The sequence below is a fragment of the Ammodytes marinus genome, assembly GCF_949987685.1.
Source record: "Ammodytes marinus genome assembly, chromosome: 16".
Taxonomy (NCBI): domain Eukaryota; kingdom Metazoa; phylum Chordata; class Actinopteri; order Uranoscopiformes; family Ammodytidae; genus Ammodytes; species Ammodytes marinus.
This window is the reverse complement of record NC_137220.1, coordinates 12949056-12976583: the sequence shown is the minus strand read 5'-3', so window position 1 is coordinate 12976583 and position 27528 is coordinate 12949056. Positions and strand designations below refer to the sequence as shown.

General features: G+C 40.2%; 1 protein-coding gene across 1 annotated transcript in view; it reads left to right on the top strand.

Annotated features, from left to right (window-relative positions):
* Positions 1-25357, top strand: part of spop (speckle type BTB/POZ protein) — an 89948-nt gene extending 64591 nt beyond the window's left edge. Inside the window, exons 7-11 of the mRNA XM_080044757.1 lie at positions 9218-9395; positions 15057-15112; positions 18248-18370; positions 19983-20125; positions 23362-25357. Of these exons, the coding sequence (XP_079900883.1) occupies positions 9218-9395; positions 15057-15112; positions 18248-18370; positions 19983-20125; positions 23362-23506 (645 nt within the window). The 3' untranslated portion in view covers positions 23507-25357. The remainder of the gene's footprint in view (positions 1-9217; positions 9396-15056; positions 15113-18247; positions 18371-19982; positions 20126-23361) is intronic.
* Positions 25358-27528: the final 2171 nt, after the last annotated feature.

The following is a 27528-nucleotide window of genomic DNA, read 5'->3' as shown; positions in this document are numbered from 1 at the left end:
TTTCAGTAAATAGTTTTCAGGTCTACAACAACATCAAGAAAAGTTATCATCTTGAAAGCCTCTGGAAGCCTGGTCTAAAATAGTAAAAATCAATCAATTATATTTTTTACTGTCTTGGCAGTTTGACAGCACTGTGTGGGCGTGGCTCATCTAAACAGAATTTCTGTTTGCCCAACGTTTATCAAACTTAAACCTAATTTGGATTGATAAATATGCCTAACTCTTTTCAGATGCTTACTGTCATTCAACTAACTCCCCAAATTACATAGTTAGAAGGATTTTACGGATTTGGGTTTTCAGGGGGCTTCAAGCAACTATTGCATCTAGCCTTTTTCCATCTGCGCTCTGATTTCATCCTGCACAAGGCGCGAGTAGTTTTCCACAGAAATATACAGCTTACCTTGCGGAGGAGATGGAGGTGGCTCTTTACTGTGGCTGCTCCTTCTTGTTCCGTTGACAGTGTGAAGTCTTTGATTTGTTATGAGTATTTTATGTTATTTTTTTACGCCCTTTTGCTTGCCTGCTTCAGCTTTATGTCTATCACTGCTAAGATTTTCTTGTTTTCTTAATGTCTTTTTACAGCATATATAAAAGACATAATTTATTTATTTAAGACCAACCAAACACAAACATACCAAATAAAAGTCCTCATAGGTTGAATAAGGTGATTTAAATATATCCAAATGAAAATTAAAGGAATAGACTGTAATTAAAAAAGGTTCTATATACTAGTCTTAGGAGTTGAGTAAGAGCAGCACTGTGTTTATTTTTGACTCTTGTTTAATAGCGTTGGGATTTGGGGGGGGGGGGGGGGGCGCTTGTTTAACGGTTTCAGGAACAAATTAAATTTCTGATATCATTCTCAGTTTTCATTTGTTCAGTACCTGTTGCGGCTGCCATAGGGCGGCCAACTCTGACTCCTGACTCCTAACCAAAATATTCTGTGTGATTGTCTTTGATTTTTTTGTGAGCAATAACATCTAAAAGTATGGGTTGAGAGGGTGAATAAGAAAGGGAGAGAGGGAGAAAGAGAGAGCTGCGAAGTGGGTCTGTGACATGGGGCCTGTTTACTCTGGCTGGCTAGAGACTGCAGGGCCAGTCATGCATTATAAAAAGCTGGTGATGAGTTTTGTGCTCAGGGGTTCAGACGACAAGTTTAAAGAGCACAGATCTATTAAGTCGGAGATGAAAAGTGTTTCTTTCTACTGTGTATTTATGTGCTTTTAATGGCATTTCTGGAGTTGCTGGTAACTTTACCTTTTGTCTAATTTCTCCGCTGATAAAGTTCATATTTGTTTCCATTTAAAGGCTACACAACAGTGTGTAATGAAATATGCATGTGCAGAATTTCCCTCGAGCATTCTATTCAGGTTTAGGTTACAATCAAATCGCCATTATATATGTAAATAACAGATGATAAAGCCTGCGACGCATGACTGCACAACCTCTACTGCTCCCGTTGTGTAATTAACCTAAATATATTTGTAATCAATTTGAACCCCACCTCGTCAACATCACACAGACTAACAAGGTGTTTGATTTGAAACACAGGGCAGAAATAATTAAGTTACCATTGTAAACAATTGGAATAATTAGTTTCACTTGTATTGTTTACTACAAGTATAGTTACCTCCACCACAGAGATCAGGAGGTAGAGAAGGACGTCCACTGATCACAGAGTTGACGGTCTAACCCTCAATTCAAAGTGTCCTTGAGCAAGGACCTTGTGTGTGTGTGTGTGTGTGTGTGTGTGTGTGTGTGTGTGTGTGTGTGTGTGTGTGTGTGTGTGTGTGTGTGTGTGTGTGTGAATGAGTGATAAACCTTGTAAAGCATTTTGGATAAAAGCGCCATTTAAATATAGTCATTTGGGTTTCACAATTGCCCCAGGCAACCAGGTTTTGACCAATCATTTAGTCTTGTGCCTCTGTAACAAGGTTAACTAGAATAGAAGAGTGGCAGTGGGCTCTAGCAGTTGTACAGTGGATTAAGGCGATTGAATATGTTCAACCAATCTTAATATTAAAGTATGGGATGTAGTTACACTAGACCGTTATCACGTCTTTAATAGACTATTAAAATATGGCTACCATTTTGGCAATACCTGTTTTCCAACCTGCCAGCTTTCCATGTAAGACAACTAACATATAATATATGTATAAAAAATAGTTTTCCAAAGCTGCTGTAAGGAATTGCAACTCTATGACTTCTGATCTATTATCCATTTAGAATCATTCAAAGTTGCTTAATGACCACCATGTGAACGGTGGCAACAGTTCATGTGTTGTAAGGGGATTTTGAAGAAACTTGACATGTGGGACTGACATAGCTTGACAATTACATTAAGCTCGTAGGAGAGATAATACTTCTACTGTGTGTGTGTGCGTGTGTGTGTGTGTGTGTGTGTGAGTGCGTGCGTGCGCAATATACAGTTACCCGTTAAGTCAGCAGCAATACTATTGCAAGGGATTACATGGGAGCCTTCCCCAAATCAGGTCAGTAAAACTATGCAATGTGCAAATTCAAAAACTGTTCATGCAAATGATCTATTGCTAATTTAGCAGCAAGAGGGAAGAAAGAAAGCCATTACCCCCGAAAAGGAAAGCACTCAGATTTCATTTTTTAAACCAGACAGCTGGAGCAATAGATGTAGATGTGCTTTCATATCTGTGTGTGTGTGTGTGTGTGTGTGTGTGTGTGTGTGTGTGTGTGTGTGTGTGTGTGTGTGTGTGTGTGTGTGTGTGTGTGTGTGTGTGTGTGTGTGTGTGTGTGTGTGTGTGTGTGTGTGTGTGTGTGTGTGTGTGTGTGTGTGTGTGTGTCTGTGTGTGTGTGTGTGTGTGTGAGTGTGAGAGAGAGAGAGTGGGTGTGTGTGAGTGTGTCGTTTGCCAAGGTGAGTGTATGAATGTGTGTCTGTTTGTGTTTACCTGTTTGAAAATGCACAAGACCGAAGAGAGAAATGAGACTTGGGAGGTAGAAGAACAAGTGTTCCGTAACTTAATAAATTTCATTCGATTTGATTTTTTCCCCTTTCCTTTTTCAAACTATTTCACGCATGGCAAAGCACTGTAAATCCATAAACAAACACATAAACGAGCAGAAAAGATTGATGCATTATGAATAAATCATCTGGATAGCGAAACTCAATATTAACTGTGCGTTGCCTGGAGCTTTTGAGAGGCGGTTTACGACAGATCCATCTTGATGTGTGAGGGTCTAACTGGGAGGCAAGCGCTTTCTTAGTACTTATCCTGGGAACTTAATTACCACAACAAATGATGATTGTGTTGATATAACGGCAATGATTCTTCATTACTGTTATTCTTTACCTGAGGTTGTTTTCAGAATGTATTTCTCTCATCGTAATCATCATCATTGCCACTTGGTGTTAAAAAATCAAGTCAGTCAGTCATTCTGTCGGATGGTCAGTCACTTTGCCGGGAGTATAAGATACAGTATGTGTTTAACACTGATGGGTGCATAACCATCACATGTGTCAGGGATGTTTAGAGCCCCCAATGGATGAGTCTTCAAAGTTTAGTCTGGCGCCAATATCAAGTCCAAATTTGCCCTTGAATAACACTTGGATTATTAACTACATTTTCATGACATTTGAAATGAACTTGCAATGGTTACCAAACTGTGATGACCAGATTCCCCGAAATGTACAGTCCACATATAGGGATCAAATCCAATTTGACAAAAACAAATCAAGGCCATAATTTTTTTTTTTATTAAACATCACCGTACATGTGTAATTTAAATTATTTTATTCATTTTATTTCGTTACAATAATTAGCCTCTGTTGGTGTCTCAAACTCAAATGACATGTTTGGACCTTGATTTCGAAGGGAATTGGCTCAGAAAGTCCTTGAATTTGATGGGACTGACAGGGTTGTGACCAAGTAGCTGTAAAACTAATGATATATCAGCCTCAGCATCAGGTGCACTTGTGTATAGTGCTAATTAGCAAATGTTGATGGACATAAACACACAGCATGATCATTTACTACCGCCATGCCTACAGCCTTACATAAGTTCTAGCATGATTGTAGATTAGTGTAGAAACTTTGTATTAAAATTTTAAAATAATATTTTACGATAAGCCATTCTTTCAATATATATATCAGTGATTCTTGAGAAGTGGTACAAATGATCAAAAAATTTCAAATAACTTCTTCAGAAATTGTAAGTCGGTGTTGACATATCATGGTTGTGACACAGGACTTTCAAGATTTGGAATGTAAAATATTCTAAAACTACAACACTTATCAGAGCCTGTCGGACTTTAATGTACTCTGCAGAGGTAGAATTGGACAAAATGTCCTTCAAAGTGACAGCTGCCCCTTATTTCGCCTGATTTGACTACATTTTACATAATGAAATGTCTGACGGTGTTGACTTAAAGTAAAGTGGTCCCACCACTTAGAATCCTTATAAAACATGAATGTGTTGTAGAAAAACAGTTTTTATTGATATGAGAGATTATTTAGTGTTGCTTTTGATTAAAAAAGCTCTTTTTAATCATTAAAGTACATTTTTATTAAGTTTTATTGCATATGAAAGATTGAAACCTTCTCTGAGGAGTGAGGACAGACTGTTTTGGACGTCGTGAGAAGATAACAAGTGTCATATATTTGACATAATAATGATAAAATTAAATTTAAGGGGATAATTGTGCTCCAGACATTCTATTCTTAAACCCTAATAAATCTACAATTTTAAATATTTTTAGTTTTAAACATAAGAGAAGACGGCCTTTTGTCCCGGTTCTCAAGAATCACTGACACACTGTATAGTAAATTAGCATCTACCTGTGGGGTGTAAATTTGCCAGCCCATCCTGCAAAAAATGGTGCTACATCCCTGTCCACTTATGTCCAGTATGTGTGTTTGAAGGAGGAGGAAGATGTAGGAGAAAAAAGGAAGAAGTTGACAATGACTGAAGATGACAGCTTATGGCGTGAAATCTGTCAGGGCAGCCGGTGTGTCGAAATAACCAGGTGCCGCGATTTGAGTTTTATGCCTGGTTAAACAGTGGAATAATTGGTCAAGTTAGCCAGTAATTAGACCGGCTCTGCCACGCTGCGTCTGAGAGCTCCGCCTTGCTAATTGGGCTATTTATACCCAAACACATTGACCGGGGCTCACTGGCTTCCCCCCTCTTCCAACACGCTTTTCAGCATTTGTTTATTTCTTCAGTGTGTAACTCACGGACACAGCCTAGGAATCGCCACCCTTCTTTTCCTCCCTTTCCTCCTGCTAAAGAAGCCATTTTTAATTCCAATTTGAGTCGCTGAACTTCTGTCCTCTGCCCTCTGTGTCTTTGTCCGTCTCCGTCTGCCTCTCCACTCTGTTTCTTTCACACAAAGCAGCTCCTTTTCTTCCGAGTCATTCTGTATTGCTAATCAGTGTTTTCTGAATGCCTGTGTGCTGCACAGTCTTCTCCTCTTGTGTGTGTGTGTGTGTGTGTGTGTGTGTGTGTGTGTGTGTGTGTGTGTGTGTGTGTGTGTGTGTGTGTGTGTGTGTGTGTGTGTGTGTGTGTGTGTGTGTGTGTGTGTGTGTGTGTGTGTGTGTGTGTGTGTGTGTGTGTGTGTGTGTGTACTTGTAAAACTATTTAGGTGAGAACAAATTTAAGTTTTCGACCTTAAGTTTTTGACCTTGAGGCCATTTTTGGAAAGTGAGGATATTTTGGCTGGTTCTCACTCTGGGACAGGCCTTAAAAGGAGCTGTTTGAGGGTTAAGACTTGGTTTCAATGTTCAGGTATAAATTATGTTTAGGTGAGGGTTATTGTAAGGCTTGGTGTTAAGCATTTAGTTTTGATGGTTAGGGTAAAGGGCTAGGGAATGCATTATGTCAATGAGTGTCCTCACAATTATAGCTGTACAAATGTGTGTATGTGTGTGTGAGAGCATTCATCTGTGAGTGTGTTGGGGATGGGTGTATGTCAGTGTGATTAATAGAGCCAGCTCTGGAAACCAGACAGTCTCTCACACACACATTCACACTCACATTCTTCACACACTAAGGAAAGCTTTGGATTCTCCTTTCTTTAGAAAAGTCACATTTTCTTCTTTCCGTGTCCCTGGTATTTGTTGTGCCAGAAATGAGCTTCGGCTGCTTACGTGAGGCCATCTCCGACTTTAGATCCCAACAGTAGCTTGGTCACACTAGGGTTGGTCAATAACTATATATTTTATACTTTTAAATCTTCCCCAAATTATACCCTGGCCTTACAATTCATTTTACAAGATCATGTTGAACTTATCACAGTGACTACCTTTGCCAAAAATTAATTTTTACTGAACAGCACTTGAACACATCACAATGTCACTCAATCAGCCTTTGTTCCAAAACCTAGGTCACCCCCCAACCCTCTTTTGGGTGTGATGGACTCGCTTTTCTCTGCCTGTCTGTTGTTCGGAATCTCTCCATCTGTATTCTCTCTACCTTTTATTATCCCTATATCTTCCCCTTTTTTATCAGTCCGTTCTTCCATTTTATTATCCTTCTGTCTGTCTGTCTGTCTGTCTCTCTCTCTCTTTCTCTTGTCCCCTTCTGTCCAAACCCCTCAAACCCCCATCAGGAGCAAACAAGGCTCCTTGACATTCAATTTCCTGCTTGCCACGCACTTCTCTATTGTACGTGCCTCTCCCTTCTTTTCTAGGACTCTTTTTGTGCGAGTTGAATAGGTGGATGTATGTGGCATTGGACGAATAGGTGGGCAAATTAATAGGGGATGGACAAGGAAGGAACTTGGTTGTGTTATTTTCTTGTGTGTGGAGTTTTCGGGGTTTTCCGCTGTGCTGGCTTTAGCTACAAGGTCACTTTGTGGAGGTGTTCACCCTTTCTACTGAAAAAAAGAAACTGAATGTGTTTAGGAGCTGTCAGCAATGTAAACAGGGAACAAACATTATGCTCTAGTTTGTCTGCTTAGCTGGTCTTATCTCTGGGCCAGACAGACAGACATAATCGTTGATGTAATAAACAACCAATTGAAGCGCTCAGCGGCTGGCATTCTTACACTCAGTTCCAAGAGCATCTTCACAAAGATAGAAATAGACATACAGCTGCAAACAAGGACAACAGAGGAAAACAACAGATGAGTTTATAACTATATAGAAAGCAACAATAAAAACAACATACTATGAATGTAAAGTCAGAGTTTTTCTTTAAATTGCAAACAAGTTAGCAGTGATGCAAACACAAAGATAAGAAAGAGGGATTTATGTACCAGAAGTATGTGAATATGTACAGTATATGAACATACTGAATATGGTACCCAGAGTTTTTTAACATGATTTTCCGCTATATTAATTTTTATTTATTTCTGCAGCAATATCTGCAACGCTCATTGTGCTTGTTCTGCTAGCAACAACATCTAAACATATATCAAGGTTTGAAATCAGTTTCTGAAGTGCAGTGAAGTGGATGCCTCATCTGAGCGAAATATATATAAAGAAACATAACAAATGTCATCGTAACTTTCCTCAAAGTAATGGAAAAAAAGAGTTTAACCAAAATACAAAGACAAAATAATATTTTTGAAGAACGTTATTCTGATGACGCACAATGATTATTAGTCTTCAAGTGAAGAAGACACAATAACACAAAGGTTTCATTTTATAATGAATCATGATTAGAAGCTTCCAAGACTCCAATCTCTCTTTGAAGAAAGATTGTCTTGATTTGTTGCCACATCTCACATTGTTTACTGAAAACCTTTGCAAATTGGTGTTTTTCAATTCAATTGGTCCAAAATCCAAAAGCTCCTCAAAAAGCTTTTATCAGCGTCATGAAATGACTGGACAACAGAACTCTAAGCTTGCTGACGCACTGCAATGCTGGACCAGAATATTTCCAACACAGATACGCATTGTCTGAACTGTTGAATGCACTTTGTTGAGTTTTCTGTTTATGTCTACTGTTCATCCAGAAATAACAAGTGCTCTGTCAGACCGTCATCTAACATGGTTAATGGCTGTATAACTTCAGGTCAGAAACCCTGAGTAAAAAACATCTGCGCTTCAATACTACATTACGATATTAATGCAAAGCATCAAGGAGGACCATTCTAGGATTTATTTTCCTTTGTGCAATTATTTTCCTACTCAGACGAAAGGTAACTAAACAAATATCTGCATAACTCAATAATTTACTAATTATTTTCTGTGTGAAGCTGTGAGGTAACTACCGGGTGTTGTTTGATTAGATGGCACAGCAAGCAGGTCAAAATCTGCAAGTCAGTCAATCCGGGCTGTTGGAAATGACTTAGTAATTAGTGCTTGTGTGTGTGTGTGTGTGTGTGTGTGTGTGTGTGTGTGTGTGTGTGTGTGTGTGTGTGTGTTTGCAGTTGAGTCCTGTTGAGAGATAAATGAGTCTGGTTGACATTGTCTGGAACAGGTGGCGAAGTCAGCAGGGGAGACATACAGACAACTCGGATACACGCACGCACACACACACACACACACAAACACACACACACACACACACACACACACACACACACAGAGTCTCATATTCACACACTCAATTTGACTTCAAAGCCGATTTTCTGCGTCGTTTGAGATTGTAGCCAATCTGATTGGATGAAGAAGAAAGAATAGGTTTTGCCTGAATAGCCTCTATATTGAATGTGTGATGTATTGATTACAGAGATGGACATCCCACATTAATCATTCACAGCATGTTTGATGGACGGATTTATTGTCTTTTTATGAACACTGCATGCTAATTATTTGCCTCAGTTTGAGCCAGTTAGGGTTATAAATGAGCAGTTCTCCCTTAAAGGTGCTCTTTACTGTTTCAGTGGAGTGGATTTGTTTACATATGCTGAGCCTGCAGTTAGTTTACAAAACTAAGATTTTCTCTACATGTGACTCTTAGTATTGGATAATTCTATCATCATACATCAAAACTAAATTGTTTTAAGGCACCTGAAACCAAAGGTAACACTTGAATATGTTTGTTCACAAAACTGTGGGCCCTGCTGCTGTAAACAACAACACCAACAGTAAAACAGTAACTTTTTAGGTAGCTTTTACTAACCTTTAACAGTGTTCCAGGGATATCATTTTCCTTTGAGGAAGTGTATTTATTCAGTTAAAGTTATGTGTAAGAACTACAGTATGTCACTCATGATCAGACCTATAAAAAAAATGTATTATCCATACATTTTTTACTAAAATCAATTTCATGTACTTGTATATGTGTGTGTTTTCAGGTGAGTGTGGTGCAGGACTCTGTTAACATCTCGGGCCAGAACACAACGGACATGGTGAAGGTTCCGGAGTGCAGGCTGGCCGAGGAGCTTGGAGACCTGTGGGAAAACTCCAGATTCACTGACTGCTCCATGTGTGTCGCAGGCCGCAAATTCCTGGCGCACAAAGCCATCCTAGCAGGTGAGGATATCCGTTTTATTTTCATCACACCTGAAAATGTGAAAATACCAATGATAAAAAGTAGTAAACGATGTGTAAGTGAGAACAATTACGTTTTTTATTTTTTTTACTCATTCAAGTCACTGTGTGGTCATAATTCTTTCAAAATATGTCATGGTCAGACACATAAAACATACTGCCCCTTTTAAAAGTCTTTGACTGAGCAGATGAATACTTATATTTAGTGTATTCTTCAGATACTTTTATTCTAGTGTATAACATCAACAAATCACTAGAGCACTAACTGTAGCAGCTCTCTCATACACTGGTTACTGTTTGGGATCAATATTTATTCACTACCCGCATCAGAAAAGTGACATCTTGCCGCTTCTCTGACGGCAGTGTGGGACGCTTGTGTAGGATGCATTTGTAATGTGGCCGTGCCTTAACACTTAAACCTGAAGGGTAAAAAGTCATGGGCTTAATACACTTCTATTGCAGTGTCTTTTTAAATTTGAAAGAGTTTTAAAATGGGAAACCTTCAGGATGTGTTCCTTGGTTTGTTGTAAAAATTAAGACTAGAGAATAAGCATTGTTCAATTCAGGCCAATAAGTTCCATTTATATGAAGCATTAAGGCTAGAGACAGTGAATGTTTGACATTTTTGCTTGATAAATTAAATTAAATTCATAGTTTATCAAAAGTTGTGTTGATTAATCTTATGTTTTGATTGAATAATCACGTATATTGACTGATCATTTTGAGATCAGATACTTTAAATCCCAAACTAATCTATGTGGTAGAATGTATGTTATTTTTTCATGGCGGAGTCATTATCCAGGGTTTCATTTGAGAGTTTTTGATTTAGGCTAAATTGCTGTTTGAGACGCTTCCCCGCTGTGGCAAGCATTGAATTCCAGGGGAAATTCTTAATCAGATTTTTAATTTTAATGAATAATTTTGCTTGCCACAGGGACGCTTAAATTAGAATACATTGAATATATGTACAGAGAAATATGAGCTTTTTGCACTTGAGCACCTGCCTGCAATGATATTATTGGCCTTAATGCAGTCCATATTGATGGCACCCTAATATGTTCGCGCACACACACACACACACACACACACACACACACACACATGATGATGATGAGTGGTAAACGACTTGTCGCAGGGATTGGAGCTTTGATGACAGGCAGTATCAGATAGTGAAAAGTTTGAGCGAGCTAGTGAACTGGGTGTCTCTGCGGGGGCAAAGAGAGGCTGTTCATTATTGGATTTGTTGAAATGTGTGTGCGAGGAGCCATTTTAATTATGTGCTGCTGTGGTTTGGGGTCTTCCCCTCTCTCTCTCTCTCTCTCTCTCTCTCTCTCTCTCTCTCTCTCTCTCTCTCTCTCTCTCTCTCTCTCTCTCTCTGCTCTGTTCGGTCCAGATGACGTCCCTCCTCTTCGTTATTCCCCCTCTCGGGCCGTTCCCGTGACAACTCTCCCGGCCGTTAATCGCCGTGGAGACGGACAGAGAGGGATCAAACGGAGGAGGGAGAGCAAGTCAAATTGGCTGCACATTGGCCATGTGATTTCTGTACTACTCTGGCTCTGTAGCTTCCTTTATTCCAATTTCTACACCCTACGTATTCTCAATATTCCTCCTTTCTCTTTCATGTTTCCGCTTTTTTCCTTCTCTCCTTTGTGTCTCCCCAATCTATGTTTTCTTCTCTCCTGTCTCTCTATCTTTTCCTTTTCTTTGGGTCTCTGTCCCTCTGGTTTTCAACATCCCTCTATCAAAGGTGGAGTAAGTGACTCTGGAGAACACTTGCTGTCAAAATCACTTTTTGTCAAAATCAGTGAATATCTCCTCACAATCTGCTACCTGTACTTACTCAAGAGTGTGCGTTGATAACAAATCCAGTGTTAATACACGGCCTAGGCTCTGTAAAACAGGCATGTTGCAAGCTACAGTTGGCCTCTATTTACATACCCTTTGTTTACATACCAGGTTACAGAGCTAAAGCCCCTATCTCACTGGGCTGCGACTGTTTGCGACAAGTTGGAGACTTCATTCGCAAACGAGTCTCTAAACTGTCTCCAAACGTTCGCGGAGGTCTCAATTTCCTCGCATGAGTCGCAGAGCCGCGCAGTCCTGTCGCATGAATTTTGAACATGTTCAAAAAAAGTGTGCGACAAATCTGTCTCAAAACAGTCTCAGAGTGGTCGCAGGTGTCTCCAACGCGTTGCAAACCCTTCTCAATTTAGTTTCCGCGAGTCAGAAAGTGCGAGCAATGTGAGACAACTTTGCGAGGGGTTGGCGACTTATGAAACTAAATTGCGACTGATTTGAGACAAAAATGAGACGGTCGTGCGACGCTCGCGAGACATAAATGCGACCTCCTGGCAAGTGTTGGGCAGGACATTCGCAAACGTGTCGTGAGGAACCAACTCGGTGAGACTGCAAGTGAAAATTGTCGCTAATTTGCATATTTGGTCGCAATTTTGTGTCTCCAACTTGTCGCACACTGTCGCAGCCCAGTGAGATAGGGGCTTAAGCTGTGTATTTAGACCAGATTTATTTTCAGCACACACAGTATGGACATGTAGTGGAGGTGTGGAGATTTCACTGATTTTGACAAAAAAAATATTTTGACCACAAGCGTTCTCCAGAATCGATGACTCCACCTTTAAGTGTTTTCCTCTCCGCTCAAATTGTGCTGTTCCCTCTATACTCCCCATGTCTTTCCACTGTTTTCCTCCTTAGAATCCCTCTCTCTCTCTCCTCTCCCTTCATTCACGTTCTATGTCTCTCTCTCCCTCTCTCTCTCTTGCCCGCCCCTTGCCTTTGTTGCTGCAGTATGAGCTCACCAGTATTGAGCTGCACCAGACAGACTTACTGTAGGTTCGTCCCCATAGTCCTACCTGGCCATTCACTGCTCAGGTTGGTTTCAATGCTCCGGGACGCAGCCATGACTTAAACACTACACTATGTTTTTTTGGGGGGAATTCTATCCGTTCCCCCTTTTGCCTTGAATGTGACAAAAGGATTGGCACCAACATCTAATCACTGTCTCCAACGTGTGTGAACATGCTGATACACAAATTCTGCCACACAAAATTATAGGTAACAATTCCAATGCTCTACCGAAGGTTCAGTTTAGAACTTGTATGACATGGATTACTGCGACTCATCCCAGACAAGCTAATTCCCGCATGTAGATTTATATTTTTGAAAACAAATTCCTCAGTGCTGTTATTGTTTTGTTTTTTTAGATTAGTTTTTAACATAACAGCTGTCCTAAAGCTTTCGTTGTCTGGCCAGCTTTCCTTGCCTCCAGTCCAAACAAAACAAATTACCTCTTGAGAGAAAGCAGAAAATAAGTATGTAAACTTCATTTCTAAAAAGTTTATTCTGCTATTGGGATTGTATGACTATTATCTTTCCACTGATGTGTGTGTTGAAACATCAGCCTATGACTGAAAAATGCTGAATTACGCTAAAACAGTTACAGTTACAGTAAGATGTGTAAAATGTTATTTTGGCCTGACATTGGAAGTAATTCTGTTTTTCTCAATAGCATGTCTTATGAAAACTTAACCTAACGTTAGTTACTGTGTTATTTATTATTATTATTATAGTTGATCATTTTAGCTTTAGTTGCTAACCTACTATTCAATTATTGGCTCTTGCACACATTTTGTCTATATCATAATTGGTGGCTTATGCAGAGTTGATGGATGACACAGTTTCCAAATGAGTAATTAAATGGGTATCTAGCTCCGCAGTTAATAGCTCATTATTAAGTACTTTAATGAATTAGCATATCACTGACTTTGACACATACTTAATAATGTGTTTAAACATTTGTTCCATTTCTATCATTAGTTAATTAAGCATTCATTAGTGAATAATAATGTCATGTGTTACCCAGTGAGCACATTATCAAACAAAGTGAACCGTATCAGAAGAGCACTATACTATGGTTGATATGTGATTCTTAGTTAAAGGCCAAACTCTAACTTTTATTGAGACACATTTTGGATCATTAGACATATAAAATAAACTGTCTTTGCCTTAAAGCTATAGTTTGTAACTTCTCAGGTAAGCCTTCTGTGCATGGGGTTTTCACCTGTACGTCCAGGTTTTTTTTCTTAGCAGAAGAATCAACAACTGAATTTTTTTTGGGCCGCTTCTTGGGTTTTTCTGAGCTCCTGCGGCAGTGTGAGGGGGCAATGCCCAGTTTGTAAACACTGCCATACTGAGAAATACAGAGAGAGTTTTGTGGAGCTGATAGGCTTAATCAACTTTGTGTCAACTCATTTGGCGATGGCTTGAATGTATCCGACATTCATTTGTGTGAAAAATTCACTCACTGTTGCTTTAAGCAGAGCTACAGAAAGAAAACGCGGTGATTACTCTAAGCAGGCAGAATAATCATACAGCGGTGATTTCAAGTGCAAGAGATTGAAGTGGGACTGATTTATGTAATTGAAGTGCTGTGGTTGGATCAGACAGCTAGCACGGCCAGTCGGTGCTGAAGATTAAACATAACCTCTTCAGCTGAGGTTATGTCTGGAGTAATAACAGAGAAAACACACTGCCTGTCTGTGAAGCAATGTAGGAATTTGTTCAAAACCTCACCTGTTTACTGATAAGACACTTTAGACTTATTTCAACAGTGAATCTAAATGTGTTGAGAAAAAGAACAGGCATTATCCGATTCAGGGAAATCAATTATATGAAACGTGGTTTAAAATCTGAGAGACCATTTGCATTGCAAACACTCTGTTTGACTGTGTTCTTCTTACTTTGAGGGACTTTGGCACATAATCAGCGGCTCTTTTGCATTTCGTCTCTACTCCAGCCCAGATTTTTGTGTAAATGGAAGCATAGTCTGAACTGTCCTTGCTTCAGAAGGATTTAAAACACTTTAGTGAACAAGTGTTCTCGTGCAGAAAGAGACAGAACAAACTTTGCAATTTGCAAGGACATAAAGACTGGGTGGAAATCTCTTCAAACATAATTAAAAAAAAATCTGAATTTCTGTTATGAAAATTGCTAGTAGGAGTGGGGTGGATGCGGAGGTTATTGAGGTAAAGATAAATTGCCCAAGTTGTTTTTATTTTATTTTTAGACTCATCGATGGACTGCTTGGATTGATTTTGGATTATGCCTCGTTTATGGCTATGCTGCTTTCTTATATATTGTGAAAAATGAAGAAAGAAAACATACAAACTCACAGAACAAAATGCTAGCAACATTGAATAGTAAGTGGCAGCAGGCTACCATGTTATTCAAACAGGAAGACAGACTGAAAGCATATTGTGTCAAATAGGCTTGAGTCCAGTCAATCTCCTATCAGCATTACATTCCAACTCAACACACCTCAAAGGTCGACGTGAGTCTGTTAGAAGATCGGAGCTGCAGTCGATTTTTTTCCCACATGATGCTTCCACTGTCTGTCACTGTTGTCAATCATTCCATTCACTGGCTGCTCCGGCCCCGTTGGCAGGCTGTTAGTGTTAGCGGATATCACAAACCTCTCTGTGCATCAACATTACACACAATAACAGACATTCTCTCTCTCTCTCTCTCTCTCTCTCTCTCTCTCTCTCTCTCTCTCTCTCTCTCTCTCTCTCTCCTCTCTCTCTCTCTCTCTCTCTCTCTCTCTCTCTCTCTGTCTCTCTGTCCTAGCTCGCTCGCCGGTGTTCAGTGCCATGTTTGAGCACGAGATGGAAGAGAGTAAGAAGGTGAGTGGAGCACTTGACTGTGTTGTTCCTAGCTCCCTCCGAGTGGGCCAGTTCCGATGTCTGTATTTTAATGTTTCTCTCTGTTGCGTCACCTCTGAAAAGTGTGTCTGCTCCTGTTCCTCTGTGCAACTCTATTATCTGCTGTCTTTAAAGCCACTATGTGTATAATTGTTTTACAGGTTTATGGCATCATTCTCAGTGAGCCAATGGAAGTGGAAAATGAATGCAAGGAGGTTATTTTCATCAGAATTATCTCGCTATTGAAATTGAGTGTGAGAAGGTTCTTTGTGTTCATTTCTATCTGCGTCCCTTTTGGGGGTGTTAAAAGAGGGAATTTACATTTTCATCAATTAAAGCTATACTGCGTAGGTTTTTCATAAAAATGAAGGTCAGTTACATTCAAGCCATCGGCAAACGAGTTGACACAAAGTTGATCAAGACTATCAGCTCCACTAAACTCTCTCTGTATTTCTCAGTATGGCAGTGTTTACAAACTGGTGTCACACCCTGACACTGGCGCAGGAGCTCAAGAAGCTCCCACAAAACGTACATTCAAAGGTATAAATCCATGCAGGATCAACAGAGGCTTACCGCTGACAGCTGTACCTTCATGCAGATGTGCCGACAGTGTTGTTGTCATTACTCTGAATTCCTCATGGGGGCATCAGAAGTTACGCACTGAAGCTTTACATATAGTATATTTTACAATATCAACCACGATATGTAGTGACATTTCGCAGTTTAAAAATAAACTTGTCAGTATTGTCAGGATGCACTGCAAACTAAAACTTTGCAGTACAATTTATTCATTCCAGTTGAATGGGCCAGCTAAATTCAAATACAAATTTATGCCGTTGACCAATAGCAATCTTTCTTGACAGCGCTGACCTTTGAGGGAATGGGAAAAACGGAGGATCCAAAATGGAAGAAGCGGTTGTAGCCTATTAAGTTTTGCAAATGTACACCATGACACTTTTATCTAGTACTCCTTTGTCAGAATATTAACTGCTCCATGAAAAAGAGGAATGGTTTGCAGACTGTTATGAGTCAATGGTATGAATATGTCTTTTGAATGAACTGTGTGAACTTATCGTCCCGTTTGCAAGTGAATACTTCAGTAACTCTTTATATAATGATGAACAATGTCAATGTTGTGATTGGCTAGCTTGTTCTCTGCTTGTTAGCTCAACTTTAATCAGTCACTAAGCTTCTAAAACCAAATATTTTGCACAGAAGCCAGAGGAAATTTCACTGTGCCACTTTTTGGTGTGACTTAGCATTAACTTATTGGCTGGAATACTGGGCACGCCAGCACTGAAATTTCTGTGAAGAGCCAATATTGGCTGATAGTTGACAGATTTATCAGTTGGGCTTGAATCTACACATGGTGTTTTGAAATAATGTGGGAATATATAAATAAAACATGAAAATAATTAGTCTCCATATGGTGGATGATTACGTCAAGAACTGGGTAGAATACATCCATGATAATCAAACATACATGCATACATGCATGCAGTATATGCATCTTTGCTCCTTTGATGTGCCCTCTGTTATATTTGTTTTTGTGTGTGTGTGTGCGCGTGTGTGTGTGTGCGCACGTCTGATGCAGCCCTAGTGCCACAGTTGGTTGTGTTCATCAGATAAGATGTGGTGAGATTGGACCTCGGTGATTTAGCCGTCATGTCAGCGGAATATTGATGTCCGCACGGCTCCGAATGGGGAAATTATAAAGCACAGAGCCAGGAAATGCATCTTAATTGCTGTTTAAGTGGGCGTCTTCATCAGAAAGAGAGAGAGAGAGACGGTCGGCTACGTCCCCGTACGATTCAGAGAAAACAGATAGATGGGTTACCACTCCTCTGCACCACTCTATAAAGGAGAGATAAACGAGCTCATAAAGAAACTCTCTAATAGAGGACTGTTTTGTGGGGTAGAGAGGGAGTGTCAGATACTGTAACAACAGAAGCACTGTCTATTATTATGACAACAAAGGGAGTAATATTCTTTCCTCATTGCACTTCCAATGTGGTCATGAGGTGCCATTTTGTCTTTTTTTGTATTTCATTAAAGCTATAGTGCCTAACTTTTTCACATGCATGAATGCCTGTTACATTCAAGCCATGACCAAACGAGTTGACACAAAGTAAATTAAGCATATCAGTTCCACAAAACACTCTGTATTTCTCAGTATGGCAGCGTTTACAAACTGGTGTCGCCCCCCCGACACTGACGCAGACCTGGACGTACAGCAGAAGGTATAAAATCAATGTGCGATGTATGTATGCACCAACAATGTTATTGTAATTAATTAAACAGATTTCCTCCTGGGGGCAACTGCTGAGAGGTTAATTAAGAAACTGTGTACATGCTTATTGTATGTTGGTTATGTCGCAGATAGAGGAATCCCGTTATTCGTTTTGCCTGTCTAAGCTGCATGTTTGCTCTCACGCCTCTACTTGTTTACATGTGTTATCTGTATTCCTGTAAAAGGCCACTGTAGCAGGCTCTGTGCAGTAGGCTCCACCCGGCTGCTTTTCAGACTCTCCCTCCATTATTTCTCAGTGTGTTTACGTTGCCATTGAGTGCTCAGGGTCGACACAAACGCACTAAGCTGTTGGTACACCCAGCCTGACCCCTGTGAAACGCCGCTGGTCACCGTGGCGACGATAAAGCACTGTTATAATTGGTTTACTGCTTTTTATTCTGCCTCTCGGGCGCGGAGGGAGAGGTTCAGGTTACCGTCACCGTGTCACCGAGTGATAAAGCCTCCTTCAATGGCTGCAGGCGCTGTCAAGGAATTGAACGCCCGGGATTCATTTTCAGTAATCAGCTTGAAAGACTTAAATAAATGTAGTAAAATGTAGTTATTCTGAAACGTGTTAAGACTGGTCGGATTTTTTGTTTGTTTCTTTGTATCACCTGAATGAGTGACTGTCCCTGTGTGTGTGCCAAACAAGGTGAGTCACTTCAATTCAAGTAGCTTTAGGGATATTTACAAGGAATAATATACACACTGACTGTGCATGTTTTCTTTTAAGGATTGTCAAAGCATCTGTTCCTTTCTTTTTCTGGCCCTTTATTCGGTCAAACCCCAGTGTGCATTCTCCTCTGCTGTCCTCTCCTCCCGTTCAGAACCGTGTGGAGATAAATGACGTGGAGCCAGATGTCTTCAAAGAGATGATGTGCTTCATCTACACAGACAAGGCCCCCAACCTGGACAAGATGGCTGATGACCTGCTGGCTGCAGCTGACAAGGTACAGAGAGAGAGAGAGCGTGTGTGTGTGTGTGTGTGTGTGTGTGTGTGTGCGTATTCATGCACCTGTTAATATGTACACTTTACGCACAAGCTGCTGCTATGCATAATAATGTCCCCCAAAAATAGACATGAGAAACCTGAGCTGCTCAAAGACACACACACACACACACACACACACACACACACACACACACACTTGTACAATCGCATTCAAACAGACTTTTGTAGGACAATATAAACCTGCCTGCCTGCCTGTCGGAGGGATAGAAAAGCAATGAATCGTATTCCTCATTGTTGTTCCTGTGCTGACGCTGTTTGCCCAGTGTTTCCTGTCTATTTGTCCAAATCCATATTTTACTCCTCCACTCATTTCTCTTCCAGTTTTGCTCTCACTCTCCCATTTCCTGGCAGCTTTTTGCATTTGCTTTATGAAGAGTGTCACGCTGCTCGTTGTACTCTTTTCCATTAATGTTTATTTTGACTGAAGCAAACAATTAAACGTTTTTTTTTTGAAGTCCAACTTCCATTTTATTGCCGTATAGCGCCACCCACCAGGTCAATGTTTTCACTCACACAGTGAAGTATCTCAACATCTACTGAATGGATTGGCTCACAACTTTGCACAGACATTTACGGCTCCCAGATGCAGTAATCCAATGATTATTTGTGTTGTTGTTGTTTGGATGGATTAAGCTTTGGTTTATCCCCAATAGGATAAACTGTAATAACTCATGGTAATTCCCTTCACTAATTTGTCAAAAATCAGCCTCAGCTGTACTTTGTGTTAATTAGCAAATGTTGACATGCTCACATGCTAAACTAATAGTGTGTACACTGTGAACATTGCACATGCTAAACATCAGCATATTACCGTTGTCATTGTAACTAGACTAGATGGTGGCTTTGTTGCAAGGCCATTCAATTATTTATTCCAATTATATAGTATATCTGCCACATAATTTTCATAGGTATTTTTAAATGAGTCACAGATTTCAGAGACTTATTATATTTCCACACATCATTTATGAAATATTGCAGTTGCAAAATGAGTGTTCTCTCTTTAACCACTGTTAAAATTTAGTAGCAGCGAACACTTTGTTTTGCTCACTAGACAGCTTGTATGTAAGATGTGTCTTAACATCAAACACATTCACTGATTTGACAGTTTATTTAAATGAACTCCTTAACCTTGGTACTGTTTGTAAATACACCACTAAATTGAAAAATTGTCATGAAGTTCCCTGTAGTCTCTATCTGCTGTACCCCTCCTAACTCATCCTTTGTTTGAATATGAGAGAAGAATATTGTTCCCAGCAATTTTGTAATCAAACTCAGTTGAAATTATTATTTACCTCGCTCCCTTTATATCACCCTCCCATCAGTCTGCATAACTGTCACTTTAACTTCTCCCTGCTATATATATTTTTCTTATTTAATCTAGGCCGCGTTGCCGCTGCGAAGGAGTAATTCTCTATGTCCGTGTCATTACACAGTGAAAAAACAGTTGTTGGTGGCAGCGCTGTTTAAGTAATTTAGTTTACCTGCTGTTTCTCCTCTCTCTCTCTCTCTCTCTTTCTCCCTCTCTCTCTCTATCTCTCCGTCATTGGCAGTACGCTCTGGAGAGGCTGAAGGTGATGTGTGAAGATGCTCTGTGTACGAGCCTGTGTGTGGAAAATGCAGCAGAAATCCTCATACTAGCCGACCTGCACAGTGCAGAGCAGCTCAAGACGCAAGCTGTGGACTTTATCAACTAGTGAGTCGTCCATCTTCACTACTTAACTACTTCAACACTTATCCAAAAATGTTTTATTCTCGATTACACAACTATGCACACATGCACACACACTTATACACTCAGACGCACTCGCACATGCACACACACTTATACACTCAGACACACTCACACAAGCACACACACACGTATGCATGCATACACACACACACACAAACACACACACACACACACTTGTACACTCAGCTTTTTGTCAAAGGAAGTCATTAATTTTCAGTGGGAGCAATTTTTGTCTCCCAAGGAAATTTAATTTAATCCCCCAGATCAGACCATTTTGCTGTGGTTTCACATTGGGCCATTTAGCAATAAAACCTCAGCCGCTGATGTTAATCATGTAGCAGGCGGCCTGTTTAGGTAAGACGGGCCTATTATTGTCAATGAATGCTATTTATGCCCATGGAGAGGTGATCGATCCAGTATTTGAATGCCCAATTGAAACAAAATAGCTTTTCCTCCGTCTCTGAACCACATTTTACCTCCTTATATTCTTACCTCTTTTCCTTCTTTACTGCTTGAATCCATCTTAAGTCCTTGTTCGTGCATTCAATTCAATTAACTTTATTTATCCGTTAGGAAATTCATTTGTGCAGAGCATGAGTGCTAGTACAGTTCACATATCCAACAACACCTCACAATACACACACACACACACACCGCATACCAGCAGTCAAACATTGGTCAGTGGGCAAAAACTTGCAAAGTACAATACATGAAGAATAGGCAATTAAAATCATAACGATGGAGTCAGCGATTCTGGAGAACAGCTGTTGTCAAAATCCCTTTTTATCAAAATAAGTGAATATATCCTCGCGATCTGCTACCTGTTTGCACTGTGTGTGAACTGAATACATTTGTTTTAATTAATAAACTGTCTAAATTGGTATGTCAACAAAGGGTGCCCACCGTAGCTAGTAACATGCCTGTTTACAAAGCCTATGCCGTGTGTCAACACCGGACACCCCCCCCCCCCCCCCCCCCCCCACACACACACACACACACACACGCACACACACCTGCGCACACACAGTACGGACAGGTAGCAGATCGTGAGGACATAATCAGTGAAAAAAAATTGTTTGGTCAACAAGCATTCTTCCGGATCGCTTACTGCAGCTTTAATTTATTAAAGTAGTAATTTAGTTAAAGTAAAAAAGAATGGTGTTAACAAATGTAAATATAAATAAATAAATAGATCAACTGTTCATAAGTCTGATGGATTTAGGCACTGGCTCCCTCTTCCCTTTCTCTTCTCGGTCCTGTTCCGTGCTTAAGAGCTGGTGTGTGCCTAAAGGTGTTCAGTAATGCAGATTTCTGCCCCTAATCCCGGTCATTAATTGTGGTTATGGGCGTTATGACAGTTTAATTTGCGACAGGGTTGTTGTGGTGCTGGGTAAAATTGGCCTCGGGGGACTGAGGGCCCGGCATAGCGCTATCAAGCCTCCTCCTGCGGACACAATGGACAAGAGCAACAAAACAAAAATCAATTGAGAGGACGAATATAGAAAACAGACGACACGGAGGAACCAATAATCCTCCCCTCCAGTGTAGCACCTAGACCTCTATTCAGACCGGCCCTTTACGAATAGAGCAGTGTACTGTGTTTCAGTCCAGACAATAGGAGTTCTCTTTATCCTATACCTCCTGTCTAGTTTATTCTTTCTCTCCAGGGACGCAGCAGAGAGTAAAGCCACCCAAACACTACTCTTTATCCACTTTGTTAAAGAAAATGGTGTGGAGTTTAAACTCTGGCTTTATCCGACATTAAGATTTGTGTTTTTTAAATAGATGCAAATTCACGCATAATGAGTTAGATATTGCCGGATTTGCAAACATTTCTGAAAAATGTTAATGCAAAAAATAAGTGTTTTAATGTAAGTGAGTAGAGTTTCATGATGATATGTAGGCTAAAAAAGTTACCCTATTCACCTGCAGTGTAAAAAGTTAACCTTTTCGGAGAGTAGTTTTATGTTGATAATAGTGGTGGTTTTCCTTATGAATACCACTGACTGGAGGTCATAGTTTGGCCTCTTTTTAATTCACCTTCACATCTATATAGTGCTACTCCTTCTCCATCTGTGCAGTCCTGTCTCTTTCTGCAGACTTTCATTGCTTTCCCTCACTTCCATATGTTTAAAAAATAAAAAATAATTGTCTATATCACTCCATTCTCTCCTCCTTCTTCCTGCTATGGCTTCTCTCTTCTTGCCCTTTTGGCCTGGCCCGTTCCTCAGCGACAGCACACTGTCCATTAGTGTAGGCAGGGGGTCACTTCCTCCACAGAGGGTTAGGGTCAGAGGTCAGCAGGAGGTCTGCAACTGCTGTGTGTATGGCATATAATCACCAACACACACACAGACCATACACACACACACACACACACACACACACACACACACACACACACACAGACACACACACACACACACACACAAGAACACACCTAGGTGCCAAGACTGGACATGCCCAGACGCAAACATATGTGAACACAAACAGGAACACACAATAAAACATTAAAAATGTCATTAAAGGCCAGACAGCGGTGTGCGTGATAGTGCAGCCCAGCACCCCGAGGGGGTCAGCCGGTCGTACACTGTCACAGGGGTCTGTCGGTCGAAACTCACATCTGTGGGAGATGATGACCATGTGTTAAATTCATCCACAGTTAATTATTTATTATTATAATTATATAGGATTTGTACAAGCACATTCAGAAATGTTTCCCATATTGTATTTTTTAATGGTAAACAAAAAAAGTACACCAGGGATCGCTAATTAATAAAGACGCTTTTCAGTAATAATCAGCCCTTTGCTTTTAGTTGAGTTCCTACACCTCCTTATATTCTGTAAATCAACTGGAACTAGCTGTTTTCAGATTGAAGTATTCAGATTGTTTACCTGTTTCAATACAGACATACCACAGAGCAGACGGTACCACCTGCGGTCTCAACCCCCATTGGGTTTGCAAAATACAGCAGCGCGGCTGTGAAGTAATTAACTATATAGAAGAGATTTAAAAGAAAAACATCTGACGCACAAAATGATAATCTCAACTGATGTTGAATGCTGCAGAGTCTTTAGCTCTTCCAGACTTAAAAAACGACTGAGATGAAACAAAGGGCTCACTGTTTATAGCACTATTACACAGTATTAAGATTTATTTGCTAGTAAATAAACCCTTTTTTTCCTACTCTCTTCAGTCAAGCAGCTGATGTGATGGAGACCTCGTCGTGGAAGTCCATGGTGCTTTCTCACCCACACCTGGTGGCAGAGGCCTATCAGTCCCTGGCTTCGGCCCAGTGCCCCTTCCTGGGCCCGCCACGAAAACGTCTTAAACAGTCCTAGTGGTACGGAGAGACTCTGTCTGTCTAAATCTGCTGTGTCCTACTAAACCGGCAAACCCTTACTGCTCTTCTTCGAGGCTGCACCCAAGATGTAGCTTGAAAGGTCTAAATATGGCTACGTATGGCTAGTGGGAAGCTACTCAGCTGGGGAGAGACCACATAAATACTGACTGACGGACTGAGGCCACAAAGAAGCTGCTGCTGGGGGATGGAGTGAATCCTAGAAGATCTACACCTGGATATTTATGTATTGCAATCCTAAAGCCTCATGTACTGACATGTACTATCCTTTGTCCTCGATAGTGGAAAACCCTAGAACCACCATCTGACAGTCGCTCACATAAAGAACGGATCTTCTGGCTTTGAAAAGAAAAGTCAATGCTATACTGTAAATACAAATGTGTGGGATAGTGTCTTGGACAGTGTCTTGAGTGTTCAAGAGTGGATCATCCAACCAGAATGTGAAAGACTGTTTTAAACAGTAGTGGTGCTGAGTAATGTTACTCTTGATCACATTGAATTGTCGGTGTGAAGACAAATCTGAACACATTTTAATGTTCACTATTAAACCTGTGCCTTAAAGGTGGAAGCAGTGATTGTCGAGAATGCTTGCCTAGACTGAGTATTAACACTGGATTTATTTTTTCAGCGCACGCACAGTACAGACAGGTAGCAGATAGTGAGGAGATATTCACGTATTTTGACAAAAAGGGATTTTGACAACAAGTGTTCTCCAGAATCACTGACTCCACCTTTAAACCGGGCAAACACTGTACGGATAAAGCCTAATTTTAGTCCGAAAAGTTGTTAAAATGTGTTGTAGAATTGGGCGGAATTTCTGCCATATCTGTTGTCATTTGACGTGTGTTTTGAGATATGAATTAATATGAATTAATTGCCTGAAAAAAATCAACAATCTGGCTGTCAGAGGATTGGTTTGATTTCTGGCATGTCATAAATTTTTTGTCAGCTGTCTGCAGTTTGAGAAGCGCCGGGGTCCGATTTCCCTCATGGCTGCTGTACAAATATCAGTTGTCAACTGTAGTTTTATTTTACAAGTTGTGGCTAGAACTGTCGTCTCTATTGAGACTTTGTTGATTTAAAACTGAATTTTACTGCAGAACAGACACCATATTGTCCAGCCATCTGTGAGTCTGTTTTTTTTTGTTTTTTTTTAAACTACACATTCAAAATAGAATCTAACAAAGGGATACTGCCTTTCTCCGTTTTTGTCAACATTGCCAAAGATGCTGGTGTCTTCTTTGAATAAACTTTATTAGAAAATTGTACTGCTAACACATCAGATCCTGTACTTACATTCAGTGTGGAAGTTCATGTGATCCATACTGTGTCAGCATAAAAGTTGCAGGTTCAGGCACATTAAAGGTGAAGTGTGGATTGGCTGTAGCCTGGTTCTACCAGACCATCGTGCTTCATTTAATTTGTACAGAAGGTCTGGAATCGCTCAATTGACAAACGTTAACTCACAGAAATCTGTCCGGAGAAAACCTAAGAATATACCGCACACCCAGACTGACTACTGAAGGGAAATGAAAATTGAGCGGAAGTAGTAGGCGGGCGGTGCCAGGCTAGATTGGCTGGGTATTTTGGCGCAATCTAGTTTTAAAAGTTGCAAATCTCCCTTGCTAACCCCTCGCATTCTGAAGAATTTACAGAAGTTACAATGGCCTTCAAGGACAAGAAGCTAGTTACTTAAGATGGCATCCTCCACCAATCCCTCAAGTCTTTCCATAATATCAAGTGATGAGGTGAAGATACATTTACTTATTTATAGTACTTCTTCTTCGTCTTCCAACAGGTGCATTTCTGGCAGACCCCCACTGTATAAAAAAACGCGTAAGGCTGTCAAGTTTTTCCGTTCTGTGCTTCTGTAGAAACATGGCAGTTCAACATGGTGTCGCGCCTCGCTTCTATGTAAATATAAAAGGCTAATTCTAAGGTAATAGATTTTTATTTATTTATTATTTTGAAACGATTATACACTAATTCCAACATTTAATAATTTACTTTTATATATTATATTCCATTTCTACCAAGTCTGTTCAGAAAACAACTTCCCTTTACACACTGCACCTTTAAATGGATATTTTTGAGTTAACAGAACATATAAACACTGCCGGCTTTAAAGCATTATGATCATAAAAAAGAATACCTTTTATACTCACCTGGATCCACAGCACATCCCCTCTCACTGAAACAATGTTTTGGCTTCTGAAACTTTTAAAATACAGATTTATTTTGACTTTTGTCCCGACATGTCGGCGTCTCTTTTGTCCTTGATATCTTCATTATTTCTCATTATGCCGTTTGGCCACACTATCTGGTAACCACATTACTGGTGGTTTCACTCAGTAATGCACGGCCTCGCTCAGCTCGCTGCCTGATCGGTGTGTGTGAGTAACACATATCTGTTTCCCGCTTAATCCTTTTTACGATCAAAGTTCACGTGCCGCTCACCTAGTAAGATCACAAGAGCTTGTCCAGCTGTCTGTGTGTGTGTGTGTGGGGGGGGGGGGGGGGGGGGATTTGTGTGTGTGTGTGTGTGTGTGTGTGTTTCTCCTCGATGTGACTCCGCTCTTACTCATGGTCGCTGTATAACTGGGTATCCACGGCCCACTCACACTAGTTAGACACATAGGATGTAAGCACTCCCTTCTTAGACAGTGTTTTAACAGGGATTTCCTCTGTGTTGACCAAAGTCAAGGCCCCAGCAGGCTTTAAGGAAGCTCAGCCCTGAGCCCCGGCAAATCGCTCCTCATCAAACAGTCATCCCTGCCCGGCCGTCTTTAGGGATATCCTGCCGTTGTCATAGCCTGCGCTCATCAAACAGCCATTATTGGTGATATACAGACAGTCAACTGAACAGCTCCATGAAAGAACTAATGGGAGAATATAAGATTTATATTCTTTAGGTGGACACAGACGACATGACCACATACATATTAGCAGGACTGTTTCAGGGACATGATTTATATTTTCTGAGTAGCACAGATCTGGGGATAGAGGTGTGCTTGACGGCTCAGACAGTCAGTCAGACAGTCAATGTGAAGACCATCATTTTGTTTCTTAATATACAGTATATATATATATATATATATATATATATATATATATATATATATATATAGACCCCCACTGTATAAATATATGCGATTAAGTCACTGAAGCAGGAGTAACACAGTATGTTATGATAAACCATTTAAATGAAAGAAAAATGCATGCATGACACAGCCTTACATATTAGCAAATGTCTTTATTGAGCCTTTCATCACACAGACTCAGCCGTAGTAGTAATATATAAAAAAATATTATTTTGATGGGAGACTTTTTGAAGGCTGTCTGGGGTTAATTTTATGCACATATCGTTGTATAAAGTCGGGTCCATAAGTCTGAGAGAACATTGAACATTTTCTAAAATGTTCATGTCAACCTGGAAATAATCCGAAGATTTGAGGATTACATCTTTTTCAGTTCATGTTATGACATGTAAAATGAAGAAGAAATATTTAAGATTCTACACTATTGCTATATCTGTAAAGTCTGGCACTAAGAAATTGCAGCATCTCATAGTGGATGAATGGAAAAACATTCCTATTTACCTATGCATCGAAGTTAGATCTCTATGGCAGTGTATTTAAGGAGAAGCACAGGCGACAGAATGATATAATAAAGTAAATGAAAACGACAGTGAAAAACGCTACAAATGTCTTCAGTTATTGTTCACGGTATCATTTATTCTGTTGTGTGTATTGCATTCACACTGTCGCTGTAATGTGATGTGATGTGATGTGCTCTGTGTGTGTGTGTGTGTGTGTGTGTGTATGTCATGTGATGTGTGTGTGTGTGTGTGTGTGTGTGTGTTTTAATGAACTGCCAGATGGACCAAAGACGATTATCCATCTTGATGGACAATAAAGTTGTTTTCTTTAGTGCCCCCTAAACATATTGTCACATTATAGTGCTGGGCAATATGACAGAAATCACTCACCCACAGTATGTTAA